Source organism: Pelophylax lessonae (assembly GCF_965119305.1).
Source record: "Pelophylax lessonae genome assembly, chromosome: 1".
NCBI lineage: Eukaryota > Metazoa > Chordata > Amphibia > Anura > Ranidae > Pelophylax > Pelophylax lessonae.
In genome coordinates, this window is record NC_138768.1 from 118,993,828 (window position 1) to 119,008,957 (window position 15,130).

The window sequence follows — 15,130 nt, forward strand, 5'->3', positions numbered from 1 at the left end:
GGTCCTACATAGTAGAACCGTCTGATACAGGGAAGAATGACAGGCGGCTTTGTTTACATCAGCCGCCTGCCTTTCTTCCGGTGTCACGGACGATCGCGAGTGCCTGGCGGACATCGTGTCCGCCGGGCACACGCGCGGGGGGTCCGTGGCGGCGCGCGCGCTCCCTAGAAGCCTTACAGGCTAGCGACGACGCTCTGCCTGTGAGGGGCTGACCGCCGCAGTAAATAGTCGTGTGGCGGTCGGCAAGTGGTTAAACCCACCATCATGGACAAGACCAGAGAGCTGTCAAATGATGCCAGGGACAAGATTGTAGACCAGCACAGGTCTGGAATGGGCTACGAGGGCTACTAAGAAGATTGGTGAGGAGACAACTGTTGAAGCGATTATTCCCAAATGGAAAAAATACAAAATAACCATCAATCGCTCTCAGTCTGGAGCTCCATGCAAGATTTCGCCTCATGGGGTAAGGATGATCATGAGAAAAGTGAGGGATCAGCCCAGACCTACATGAGAGGATCTTGTGAATGATCACAAGGCAGTTGGGACCACAGTCACCAAATAAACCAATGGTAACACAATAAGCTGCCATGGGTTGAACTCCTGTAGCGCCCGCAAGGTCCCCCTCCTCAAGAAGGCACATATACAGGCCTGTCTGAAGTTTGCCAATGAACAGCTAAATGATTCAGAGGATTGGGAGAAAGTGCTGTGATCAAATGAGACCAAAAATTAGCTCTTTGGCATTAACGCGACTGATCGTGTTTGGAGGAAGAAAAATTCTGACTATGACCCTAAGAACACCATCCCTACAGTCAAGCACGGATTGGAAACATTATGCTTTGGAGCTGTTTATCTGCTAGAGGTACAGGTCCACTTTGCTGCATTGAGGGGGCCAATGGATGTGGCCATGTATTGTAAACTCTTGGATAAGAACCTTCTACCCTCAGCCAAAACACTGAAGATGGGTCGTGGATGGACCTTCCAGCAGGACAATGACCCAAAACATACCACAAAGTGGCTCAAGAAGAAGCACATTAAGATCATGGAGTGGCCTAGCCAGTCTTCAGACCTTAATCCTATAGAAAATTTATAGGAGCTGAACCTTCGAGTTCCCAAGCGACAGCCAAGAACTCTTAAGGATTTCGAGAAGATCTGTAAAGAAGAGTGGACCAAATTCCCTCCTTAGAGGTGTGCAAACCTGGTAACCAGCTACAAGAAACGTCTTACCTCTGTGCTTGCCAACAAGGGTTTCTCCATCAAGTAAGTTAGGTTTTGCTTGGGGATCAAATACTTATTTTATTCACTGAACTGCAACTTGATTTAAAACATTTGTATCATGTGTTTGTTTTCTGGATTTTTGGTTCATATTCTGTCTCTATCATTTAAAATACATCTATAATAAAAAATTATAGACCCTTCATTTCTTTGTAAGTGGGAAAACTTACAAAATCTGCAGGGGATCAAACAATTATTTTCCCCACTGTATTTATATTTATATATATATATATATATATATATATATATATATATATATATATATATATATATATATCTCACACACATACATACATATACATACATACGCACACACAATATATTACATGTTGATCTTGGCAGAAACACAAGGACTGTAACTTTCTGTAGTTATCTGACAATGCTGCACTAAAACCTCAAAAAAACAGAATTTTTGTAAAATCTTACCTGTAAAATTCCTTTCTCTGAGTCCTCCGACAGTCACCGCCTCTTCATATTCGTCACAATGGGGTATTAGACTTTGCTCCAAAGGAGTAGCTAGGCAACAGAATATGTTAACATTAAAGCTTTTAACATATCCCACCCTCAAGGGGTGGTCCCCTCAGTCAATACCCTCCTACTTCCTGCAACCATATCTCAGTTTCAGTGGAATAGCAGTAGAGTATATAACCAAAACCCCAAAAGAGGGGCGGGGGCGGCGACTGTCGGAGAACTCAGAGAAAGGAATTTTACAGGTAAGATTTTACAAAAATTCCGTTTTCTCTTACGTCCTCCGACAGTCGCCGCCTCTTCATATTCGTCACAATGGGGACGTCCCAAAGTAGTGCAAACATGAGGGGTGGGAAAAGCATCCGCGCCGTAAGGCAACGCAGTCTCCGCATCAAAGAAAGGAACCTTACCAAAGGAAGGAAACCAGCTGGGCAACAGGAAAAAAAACGTGCTCAATAGGAGCAACAACCCAGGAAAAACAAATAACCAGGGGATAAAAAGAAAAAAACGTATCCCAACAGCCAGGGATCCCAACAGGGGACCCTAGGGAACAGCCGCACTAAGAACCTTGCGGCCAAAGGAAGCATCTGCCGATGCCTGAACATCTACCTTGTAGAATTTTGTGAAAGTGTGTACGGTCGACCAGGTCGCCCCCTTACACACCTGGGCCACAGAAGCCCCATGACGACAGGCCCAAGACGTACTCAGAGATCTAGTAGAATGCGCCTTCACAGGCATAGGGGGAAGAAGGATTAGGTCGCAAGACCACCTTATCCAAATGAATAACCAGATACGGAGACTTGCAGGACAAAGCCGCCAGCTCCGACACTCTGCGAGCCGAAGTGATCGCAACCAAAAAGGCGACCTTCTTGGACAACATAGACAACGGGATCTCCCTGATCTGTTCAAAAGGAGCACGTTGCAATACAGACAGAACGAGATTCAAGTCCCAAGGAGGCAGAGGTTCCCTCCTAGGAGGAACCAGATGCCGCACACCCTGAACAAAAGTGCCAACCAAGGAGTTGGAAGCCACGGGACGTTGAAATAGAACGGCCAGCGCAGACACCTGACCCTTTATCGTAGCCAGTGCCAAACGCTGATCGACACCCGTCTGAAGGAAGGACAATACTCGAGAAACCGAGTACGTGCGGGGCGAAAACCCCCTTGACTCACACCAGGCAAAATAGGCCTTCCAAGTACGGTAGTAAACCTTCCCCGAGGAAGACTTTCTCGCGTTGATCAAGGTATGAACGACCTCAGGGGAGAGACCCCTTTCCTTCAGAACCTCGATGTCAACAGCCAGGCCGTCAAAGCCAGCGACTGTAAAGCAGGATGGCATATCGGCCCTTGAGACAGGAGATCGTCTCGAAGAGGTAGACGCCACGGGGCGTCGACCGCCAGATTTACGAGGTCTGCGTACCAGGACCGGCGAGACCAATCCGGCGCCACAAGAATCACCGTGCTGCGTTCCGAGTGTAACCTGCGAAGGAACCTGGACAGCAACTGAATCGGTGGAAACGCATACATCAGCTTGTACTGATGCCACGGGGCCACCAACGCGTCTGCCCGAGGGTCACGCGTCCTTGCCACGAACCTTCTCACCTTGTTGTTGAGACGAGACGCGAACAGGTCCACATCTGGAAGACCCCACTTCGCGCACAACATCTGGAAGACATCCGGGTGTAGAGACCATTCCCCCTGATCCAGGGTCTGGCGACTCAGATAGTCCGCCTGCCAGTTCTCCACCCCTGGAATGTGAACCGCCGTTATCGCCGGGACATGAGTCTCGGCCCAAGACAAAATGTCGGCCACCTCTCGGGCCGCTCGGGCACTCCTGGTGCCCCCCTGGTGGTTGATGTAGGCCACCGCCGTGGCATTGTCCGTCTGCACCCGAACCGGACAGCCCTGCAGCCGGTCCGTCCAATGATGAAGGCAGAGATTTATTGCACGCAACTCCAGAATGTTGATCGGAAGGGAGGACTCCCCCTCCAACCAGGTTCCCTGGGCGGACAGAACGCCCAGAACACCACCCCAGCCCGACAAGCTGGCATCCGTGGTGATCACCGTCCACGAGACAGGACGAAAAGACTTGCCCCCCCGACACCATCGGGGACTGGAGCCACCACAGAAGGTCCCTTCTGGTACGATGGCCCAACGAGATTTGAAGATCCAGAGATTGTGGTCGCCCGTCCCACCTGGACAGGATCTCCGATTGGAGACCCCGCGTGTGAAACTGGGCGAAGGGAATCGCCTCGAAAGCCGAGACCATCAAACCCAGACATCGCATGCACGTCCGTAGCGACGAGTGCGGAACGTCCCTGAGGGACCTGACTTCCTCCTGAAGAGTCCTGAGCTTGTCTTCCGGCAGGAAGACCTTCGCCTGGACCGAGTCCAGAATCATCCCCAGGTAGGGAAGACGGACCGACGGACTCAGCGTCGACTTTGGAAAATTGATCGTCCAACCAAACTCCTGCAGAGTTTGCATCGTGACAGACAGGTCCTTTTCCAGACCCTGGCTGGTCGCAGACCGAACCAGGATGTCGTCCAGATACCCCAGGACAGAGATGCCCTGGGCCCTCAGCAATGCCAGAACCGGTGCAAGCACCTTGGTGAAAACCCGCGGAGCCGAGGCGAGACCAAAAGGCAACGCCACGAACTGGTAATGATCCTCCGCAATGGCAAACCGAAGGTACCTCTGGTGACCCTCGAAAATCGGGATGTGAAGATACGCATCCTTCAAATCGATGGAGGCCATGAATTCCCCCGGAACCAGGGCAGCCACCACCGACCGCAGGGATTCCATGCGGAACTTGCGAACCTGCACAGAGCGGTTTAGAGCCTTCAAGTCCAGAATTGGACGAACCTTGCCCTCCTTCCTGGGCACGGTGAACAGATTGGAATAAAACCCCCGAAATCTGTCCCGATGAGGCACCGGAACCACCACTACTTGAGCCTTCAGGTCTCGCACCGCTAGGTGCAGGTCCCGCAAACGCTCTGGAGACAGTTGAAGATTTGAGGGAAAAAATCTGCTCTCCGGCCGAGAGAGAAACTCGATCTTGTAACCAGATCGAACGATCTCCTGAACCCACCGGTCCCGCACGCGGGCCAACCAGGGTTGAAGAAAACCGAGCAAGCGTCCCCCCACCCCAAAACTGGGTGAGGGCGCCCCTTCAGGCCGCACTGTTATGGGCAGCGGAGCCGGACTGGCCGGACTTCTGTTTGCCAGACCAGGGCTTCTTTTGAGAGCCCTGTCCCTTGAACGGTTTGCCCTTGTAGTGCGACCGAAAGGCACGAAAGGACCCCTGAGGAGGCCGAAAATTGGCATGTTTCTTCCCAGAAGCCCCCTTAGCCTTGGGGAAATGGGGCAAGATAGTGCTCTTACCTCCGGTGATCCCCTTAATCAACGCATCCAAGGACTCCCCAAAAAGGCGAGACCCATCATAAGGCAGATTAGCCAAGGTCTTTCGTGACGATTGGTCCACCGACCAACACTTAAACCAAACCAGGTGGCAAGACAACACCGCCACGCTGTGTACACGGGCAGCCAACGGGACTAAGTCCAAGTCCGCATCACACAGATACATGACACCATGGTGGATTTGATCCACCATATCCAGAGTCGCCGGCGAGGCCGAATCGGCCACTAGGACACGCCTAAGCATCTGCGTCCAACTTGCGACAGCCTGGGCCGCCATAAGAGAGGCAAACAGAGCCTTAAGCATCGAACCCGTAACAGAATAAGTATGACGGGCAAGAGACTCCAGTCTTCTATCCGTGGCATCACGGAACACCGGGGAATCCTCTGCAGGAATCGCAGTGGATTTGTTCAAAACCGCAATTGCGTGATCCACCGGGGGTGGCACACACCACCGTTCATCAGTGGAAGGCGAAAAAGGATAACGCAGCTTGAACCTACTTGGTACAGCAAAAGGCTTGCGTAAATTGCGCCATTGTTCCTTAACAGCGCGCTGAAAATCATCATTGCAGGGAAAAACCTGCGGCGTCCTGCGTTTTCTCTGCGTCCCATAAGCCGCCAGGGCAGCGGGGGGACACACTTCATCCTGCAAACGCAGCGTTTGTTTTATGGAAGCAATCAATTCATCCATGATTGCAAGCTCTTCAGGCGAGCCAGGGGGAGAATTATCAACTCCCTCAACCTCAGCCTCCACCTCGGACCCCACGAGATCCAGGGAGGAGCGGGACCCTGATAAGGAGATCCCCGCGATAACAGCCCCATCACCTTCAACCTCAGAATCAGAGGAAATAGACACTCTGGGTCTTTTGTTAGAATGAGCAGCCACCAGCATCTGAACCTGAGCAGCAAGGCCAGCCACAATAGTGGCCAGATCCCCCCCTGGGGGAGACGCAGCGGTCCCCTGGCTTTCCACCAAGGTGGCAGGAAATTTGCCCTCCTGAGAATCCATTGCCCCAATAGACTATGCCGGAGAATAAAGGGTTAACTGCCCCTTTAACAAGCGCGGCGAGCGCAGCCCACCGCACCACACACAAGCACAATGAGACCCCCACAGGGAACAATAAACTGAACACAGGCAATGGATAGCAAGAACAGAAGGATAAAACCTGAGGAGACCCCTGCCGCTGCTGCTGCCTCGATCGGTGTACCCAGGAGAAGAGGAAGTGATGAAACCAGGGCGCTCTATTAAAGTCTATGGGAGGCTACAAGAAAATGGCCGCCAGCATGGAGAACATGCGGCCGGAGCGAGTGCAGGCAAAATGGCACCGTTTGGCGCCGAAACCGCCGCTCCTATAGTACAGTAATGCACAAAAAAACACCATCCCATAGAAAAATATGGCAGATCGCCGCAGCGATCGCTGTATAGTGCCCCAACATGCCACAAAACATGCCCCACAGCACACAGCTTCTCACATTGACCAGGCTGACACAGACAGTGTCACACAGCTCCCCCCCCCTTTGCAGCCCGCAGCATGCAGCAGAGTGATAGGGAGACAGACAGTGAGAACAGAGGCAGGTTACACAGTCCCAGACTGACACCCCTCCCGACAGACAGGTCCCCACATAGATACACTTACCTCTTAATGGTGTGGGGGACCCGCACAGGCGAACAAGCCGCTGCACATGAGGCAGGGAGAGTCGCATACAAGACGCACAGAATTGGGGTTAAGAAACCGCACAGCGTCCAGTGAGGTAGCCACCTCACCAAGCATCCCTGCACCGCACAGGGATGGGTCGTTCACTGTACCAGGAGCGTTACCTGGCTGAACGCTCGATGGCAGGCTGGGAAGCCACTGACCCACGACCTGCGACCAGGGGGATCAGCCGGAGACCCAGCCCGCATGATCCTCTTCGTCAGAAGAACTAACCAATGCTGATATATAGAGAGAGAAAAAACTCAAACAAAAAATCAAAATAGAAGAAAGAGGCTGGGGCACAAAGCCCCAGCACAGAGAGAACCAGCTACTCCTGACAAGCTAGACATTGAAACTGAGATATGGTTGCAGGAAGTAGGAGGGTATTGACTGAGGGGACCACCCCTTGAGGGTGGGATATGTTAAAAGCTTTAATGTTAACATATTCTGTTGCCTAGCTACTCCTTCGGAGCAAAGTCTAATACCCCATTGTGACGAATATGAAGAGGCGGCGACTGTCGGAGGACGTAAGAGAAACAATATTTAGGGTGACAAAAACACATGAAAACTATTCCCCATTAAATTCCACTTAAATGTTCACACTGCAGGTGCCCTGTGCTTTAAAATGCCCTGCATGTTGCTTCTTTGGTGTAGTTTTTCAAAAGTGCACCAAAAAGGCACTTTCTATTAAATGTCAATGAGAACGCAATGAAAGCGCATCATTGTGAAAGGGCCGCAAGTCTACAGAACACAGAGCTGGCTGGCTTAGTTAAAAAATCATTTGTCAACAAACAAGCAGGAAGTTTGAGGTCTCATATTAGAAATATCAATATGGATGTACTATCCATTAAACGTTTATGTGAAATGAAAATTGAAAAATATATTTCTTAGATGTCAGCTCTAAAAAGCAGGGCCCTCCTATTCCTACTGTATTAAATTGTATTGCAATTGCATGGTTTTTGCAACTTGCAACAGGATCTATGACAAATCCTTGCTACCCTAACCCAAAATTGCTTTCCTTCCATCCAACCAGGCTCTAGTACATCTTAAAAGAAGAGTATTTTTTGTTTTTTCTTATCAGCAGAGAGACAACTTATCCCTCAATACTGGAAGTCTTTTACTCCCCCACCCATTACCCTATGGATAGCCATAGTAAATGACATTATGTGAATGAAGACATGTTAGCCATGGACAAATTACCTCCTCAGATGCCATTCGTGCTTTTTTATCACGACCTGATGAGGCCCTTACGTCTACCCCCAGAGATTGTTGAAGGTAAGGACACACTCCTGGGTCGTAGCCTCCCCTTGTGGGGCTTTACTTCTCTCACCCTATCGTGCAGTTTGATACTTTTTAGGTGTTGGAGTCTTGTCTTCCAGGATTCTCTCTCTTTCTCTTCTCTACCTTCCCCCTTCTAGTCTTTCCTCTCTAGGTATACTTATTTCTGTTATTTTCCTTTCTAGCAGGGATCTACGGTGCCATGGAATATTTCTTTATCGTGATTTTTCTGCCTTGGGCCCCTACACCCAATATCGTTTATTTGCATTTACTGTTTGCACTGCGGGACAATGGGTTTGAGTACCATACATTGTGTTATCTTGTATTCTACATACCGCTTGACTTTCTAATATGTATACCAACTCACTGTACTTTTGCCCTTGGAGTCTCACTTACCTATATGTTTATGTGACTACGTCTTCATATGGATTTACATATTGGTTTTGTATTCCTGTCCTTTTTTAAATTCACAAAAAGACATATTGGACTTTAAATTGTATTGGAATTGTACTGTCTGCCCTTATGTTGTAAAGCGCTGTGTAAATTGTTGGCGCAATATAAATCCTGTAGTATATTAGATATGTAAAACATAGGAAAAAGTTAGAAATGACCAAAAACAAACCTCTCTTTATTGTAATCAGTCTTACCCTGAATGGTTTTCCATATATGGATTCTCCCCCTGTGCCAGTGCCTGTTGGATCTCCCCCCTGAACAATGAAGTCGGGTACAAGTCTGTGGAAGATTGTATTATCATAATAACCTGGAAGAACAAAGAATAGAGCATACCCTCAATGTCAATACACTTTCATTCGAAAAATGAATGTCAGCAATGATAATGCAGACATAGCATATTCTGCAGTGACACGGAAGATCTTATCCTACTGAGAGCCAAAGCCATTTTCATATTTCAGCTATGGACCCATTAGTTCAGCAATAACGTTATTATTTATGATAGAATAATTAAGACTAATATTTTTTTGGGGGGAGAGGTTGCCATCCAAGAATTATTTCATTTTCTAGATCATTTATCCACTACTTAAAGTGGATCCTCACCCTTTAAAACAAGTCTGCTCCTTTCCATCCCACTCCCCTCTGCTACACAAATATGCTTCTTTTTTTCCTCTTTCGTTAACCTATTTGATTTTTTTATATAGCTTTCAGGCCTCCCCCATCCTCCCTGATTGCCTAGCCGAATGATGTCAGGGTCCGGTGCTCTTTGGGATATGCAACTCCTATATCTTGGAGCACTACATTCATTCCATTCATTAAAGTAGAGTTCCGGCCTGAAAAAAAAAAATTAGAATAAAATACCCCCGGGACAGTCAGGGCTAGTGCATTTCAGCAATGATAGCCTCTGAACTGTCCCCAGGTTCACTTACCTTTTAGAAGAAATACTTACCTTGAAAATTTCTTGTCCAGCGCTGCCATCTCAGGTGTGGGCAGCTGAAGCCCTCTTCGGCATCCTCTTCGGTCCCAGAATGCCCTGCACCAGCCCCGCTCGTCAGTTCTGGCGCAGGCGCGTCATCCCTGCACAGCTTCTGGGCATGCCCAGAAGCTGTTTAGCAGGGAATGACGCGCCTGCGCCAGAACTGACTAGCGGGGCCGGTGCAGGCGCATTGATTCCTGGGAGCGATGACGTTCAGCTCCCAGGAGTCAACGCAAGTGGAGGCGGCGGCCGTGTCTGCAGTACGGAAGTACGGTAAGTATATTTTCTTTAAAAAGAAGGTAAGTGGATAAAAAAGATAATTAATTATCCAATTGTTTTACAGGTTATTAAGAGCAAGCGGACAGTGAAAAAAACTTTTTCAGGGTGGAACTCCGCTTTAATAGAGGAGGGGGTTGGGCCAAGCAGCGTGACTGCACCTCAAACCGGAAGAGTGGGCAGCTTCCAATGCTGTCACAGGGGAACACGGGAGTGCGGGCCTCGAGCAGTGGCTACAGAGAAGAGGATCTCAGCCGGAAATTGCTGGATGACAGGGTGTGTGTGAACGGGGTACAACCCAGCATCGGGTAGGCAGGGAAAAAATATAAATAATTGGGGGTGAAGTTCCTCTTTATTGGCCCTGTAATCTATTTTTCATTAAACAGTTTCTTACTGTGTTTTTTGCCTCCTTGTAACTTCCACAGTGCATTCCTAAACCTTTTCCCTCTCACATTAGTTTTGAATGAGCAGTGCAAGTTAGTTGCAGTTACAAATCTCATAGTCCATTGTCCCTCATCCACCTCAGGAGTAAGCAAGAGATGAAAGCTATGTTCCTACATACAGTGGAGACCATGGAGAATTAATATAGCCACCCTCTAATAGGAAGTGGGATCCATAGCAGCAAATAAACACATTTGGAGGTTTGGAGAAGGCAATAGAAGGTACTATTATGAGTTAACAATGCAAACTTGAATCTTTTTTAGTTTAGTGTCACTTTAACCCAGGTGCACCAGACGATTACGGTGGCAGGGGTAGGGGGTGTTGGAGGATTAAGATTCCAAAGAAAGCAGAAGCCAGCAGCACAAGGGACACACTGGATTAATTTAATAGTAAGTAATGTCCCTTGTGCTTTCACGTTTACTTTTTTATTTTTCCATGAAATAGCTTTCAGCCAGCCCCTTCCTCCTTGATTGCCTATTTGAATGACATCAGGGCCCCCGGTGCTCCTTGGAATATGTGATATGTATATCTCAGGAGGTACCAGGAGCACCAAACTCATTACATTCATTAATGAAGGAGGGGAAGACAGCGCATCATCAGGAGGCTGAACCTCAACCCAAAAGAGCCAGCAGCCTCCCGATGTTGTCACATTGCGGTGCAGGACTTTAGCAGTGGCTGCTCCAGAAGATTACTGTGGCAGGGGAAGGGGGCATTGAATGATGAAGATTTCAAAGAAAGCAGAGACCAGCAACACAATGGACACAACAGATTAATAGTAAGTAATGTCACCTGTGCTTATCTTTTTATTTTGACAAAACTTAGGCTTTAAAGTGGCTGAAAACCTCAGTCATGAAATCTGAACAAAGCACATATATCTCTCCAAAGCTCTGAGTGTCATTTCTCTCTGGTGCTTCCTTCCTTTGTTATCAGCATGTGTAATTTCTGAGATGTTTTCCTGACACCAGAGATAAAATGGTGACAGGGGAGAAGAGCTCAGCACACAGCTTGTCTGTTCACAACACTGCTTCGTTCTTGTGCCATGTGTGAATAGGGGTGTGCCCCTTTCCTCCAATCAGCTCTCACATACACTGTACAAGAGCGCTAATTGCAGCTCCCAGCCCCCTCCTCTGTGCTACTGACAGATGGAGAAGAATTTTCAGCACTTTTAAAGGATGCAGGAAAGAGATAAACAAGTAAAAGTTATGTAGGAGGATTGGTTTAATCTCTGTGTATCATCTGAGGCTGTTAACTTCACTGGGTATATGTGAGGGTTTAGAAACTCTTTCAAGGATTTTTTTACATATACTTTAATACTGATTTAATAAAGAGTATAAGCTCTAAGACTTTTATTCTTACTGAAATATTAAAAGATGTAAACAGTGCTCAAAAGAGAAGCTTTATTGCCCATACTTCTCTTCTGTGTCACAGGAGGGGGATTATTTATACACTCCTGTGACCCAGATTCATCCGACAGCAGGCCAAATCCTAGTGTTGGCCGACATCACAGAGCCAGGCCAGGCTCTACAAGGATTCCGATAATAATGTCAGGATCTACCCAGATGCCTGACCAGCCCATTAGTCTGCCGCTGCTAGCCTGAGCCAGCCACTCCCATCCCCTCCACAGCCCAATGGTCCAGTGAGTGCAGGAGGGGAAGAGCAGAAAGCGGTGATTGACAGTCACTGGCTCTCTGCTCAGTGAAGACTGAGAACTGAGTGATAAGCAGTCACATGATCACTCAGTTTTCGGTCTTAGAGCCGGCGGGGAGACAGCTGCAGCATTAGACTGATGTTGCAGCCATATAGATGAGAATGTATGTTTGTCTTTTGCTATCCCACACTTCTCTCTTAACAGGCAATTTAGAAGAAACTAAGGCTAGCCATACATGTTCAACTTTTGTTGTACAATTTTCTGTTAGATTTACCACAAACCACATAATGTGAGGTCAAAGCTAAACAACACTTTAACTTGTATCTAATTAGGCAGGCCTTTGTACTACATAGTTGAAGGTAAATTTCAAGAAAATTGTTCAGAAAATTGTAAGAAAATTGTATCGTGTATGGCCAGCCTAAGAGAATCCTGCTGGACTCCTCAAACACTGTGTAAGAATAGATTTGTCATCGTTATAAAAATACTGTATATAAATAAAGCCCTTTTCTACTCTACAGTAAAATGAAAACTTTACACCCAATAGCTCAAGCATTTCACCATATTAAAGTGTTGATAAAAAAACCTTCAGTCTTTACATTTATATATTCTATGCATGAACGTATAAAGCCTTCTGTGTGCTGCTCCCCCCACAGCCTCCATAATACTCACCTGAGCCCCCTTTCCATGCAGTTATGTGCACAGGTACCTCGGCTGTCCCGGGTCTCTCTATCCTCATTGGCTGAGACAATCACAGCCAGTGAGTAAATGAGGAGAAAGTAAGGGGGCGGGGCAGGGCCGAGCCGTGGCTCTGTGTCTTATGGACGCATAGAGAGGGGCTCAGGAGCAAGTGGCTTGCTATTGGGGGCACTGGTCAAGGGGGAGGAGCCAGGAGCACCGGAGAGAGGGGGGGTACCTGAGAAAAAGAGGATCGGAGCTGCCCACTGCACAGTGTGGGTAAGTATGACATGTTTATTATTTTATTTTTTTTTTAAACAAAAAAAACTTTTAATATTTTAAATTACACTGTAAAATGGAAACAAAAATTCATGGAGAACGTCTCTTTTACCTTCCAGACAAAGTTGGACAAAATTTCGGCAAGCTCTTGGTGCTTCCTTTGACCACAACTCGATATCAATATCTCCAGCTGTTGTTTTCAGCAAAACCTGAAATGTTGTTAGTTGTAATTATACTGTTAGCATTGTATTTAAAAGTGTATAAAATGTTCTAAACACATTGAATTTAAAATAATGTATGTAAATGTATCCACATATATACACAACACTTGACAGTAAGGCCTCATTAAAGCGGAGTTCCACCCTGAAAAAAAATTTAGATAAAAATACCCCCGGGACAGTCAGGGCTAGTGCATTTAAGCAACGATAGCCTTTGAACTGTCCCAGGTTTCACTTACCTGTAAGAAGAAATACTTACCTTAAAAATGTCTTGTCCAGCACTGTCATCTCAGGTGTGGGCAGCTGAAGCTGGAGCGTCCTCTTCAGTGTCCTCCTCGGTGACATCGGAGTCCCAGAATGCCCTGCACCGACCCTGCTTGTCACTTCCGGTGTAGGCGCGTCATCCCTGCACAGCTTCTGGGCATGCCCAGAAGCTGTTCAGCAGGGAATTACGAGCTTGACGAGCAGGGTCGGTGCAGGCGCATTGACTCCTGGGATCGATGACGTTTATCTCTCAGGAGTCAATGCAAGGAGGAAGTGACGGCGCAGGCCGCGGCCACGGCGGGAGGAAGAGGAAGGAAGAGGAAGGTAAGTTTATTTTTTTTTAAAAAGAAGGTGAGTGAATCCAAAAAAAAAAAAAAAATGTTAAGTATCCAATTCTTTTTCAGGTAATTTAGAGCAAGCGGATGGGGAAAAGTTGATTTTGAGGGTGGAACTCCGCTTTAACATGGGGAGTACATAAGTGTTAACCCACACCCTCCCGGATGTCACATTTGGAGCAGCGGCTGTGTCCATGGAGCCACTGCATTCCAATTGACAGCAATGACACTGCCTGCATGGGGATCAATGCAACACCTGTGCACCCCGTGTGGGTAAATATGGTCCTCCACAGGGGAACACTTATGTACAACCTGCATGAACAAGGCCTTTGGGTTTTTTCACACTAAATGCAGTTGGGTGTGATTTGATACACGCTCCAAAATGCATATACTGTTAAAAATGTATTCCAATGAGTCTAGTTCACAGTACTACAGCGTGCATTTTTCCCCCATATAACACGCATAAATCCAACACAGTGAGACTCTGGGGAAAAAAATGTAAAAACAACAGAAAAGCTTGTAAAAAAAATTAGATTGCAAAACATTAAAAGAAAAATGCAATGCAGCACATTTAAAAAGGCATGTCAATGCATGGAAACATACATTGCATTAAACCAAGGAAAACACAGGGATTGTGGTGTGAATGGGCCCTTAGGCTTTGCTCAGATAGCTGCAATGAAAATTTTAGATGGAAAAGTCTAATAATAAGGTGTCTTCCGTCCCATGCTCCCTGGGTGTTTAGCCCCGCTGCATAGGGCTCTGACGTTCAGCTCTAGGCGGAGGGAACAGGTTTCCCATCCTGCTCCTCTGCCCAGCAGCCTGTCAATCTCTATGAGAGGTCGAAAGCCAATCTCTATGAGAGGTCGAAAGCCGCTGCAGCTGGACAGGGAACCTAGCGGTAGGAACATTTAGGGCAGTATGTGTGCAGAGCAGAGGCATAACTAGAACCTTCAGGGCTCCGGTGCAAGAAACCATGAAGGGCCCCCCGGACCCCTGGCTGGGGCCCTTCCCTTCAAGCCTGGGGCTCTTCCCACTGATCCTGGGGCCCTTTACTCTCGTTGCGGGGACCTTTATTGCGGTCCCACAGCGGGACCCTTTCACAAGTTCTGCAGTGGGCCCCCTTCCTGCCATCTTGGGGCCTCCGCATGGCGGTGGAATGCCAGGGCCCGGTCACAAGTGTGACCTTTGCGATCCTGGAAGTTCACCCACTGGTGTCAGTAAGTTTTATTTTCTAATATTGTAATTGTATTATTTTTTATCATTTTATTTTTTGACTGACTATGACTCTGTCCATTCAGAAAAGGAAGGAGCTGGTAAATTACATATTTACCGACCCCTTCCGGGTTCTCCAATGTGACACATCCCCTGTAGCAGCCAGCAGGAGAGGGGTGGGAGCACAGTGGGGGGGGGGGGGGACCAGGGGAGCACACAGGGGCCCAGA

The 15,130-nt window shown here is 47.8% G+C and overlaps 1 protein-coding gene across 1 annotated transcript in view; it reads right to left on the bottom strand.

The window, feature by feature from the left end:
- The window catches only part of CWC27 (CWC27 spliceosome associated cyclophilin), a 371,659-nt gene that overhangs the window by 354,104 nt on the left and 2,425 nt on the right, over positions 1–15,130 (bottom strand). Inside the window, exons 2-3 of the mRNA XM_082248209.1 lie at positions 12,985–13,081; positions 8,775–8,887 (exon numbers count right to left, since the gene is read on the bottom strand). Coding sequence (XP_082104335.1) covers positions 8,775–8,887; positions 12,985–13,081 — 210 coding nt within the window. The remainder of the gene's footprint in view (positions 1–8,774; positions 8,888–12,984; positions 13,082–15,130) is intronic.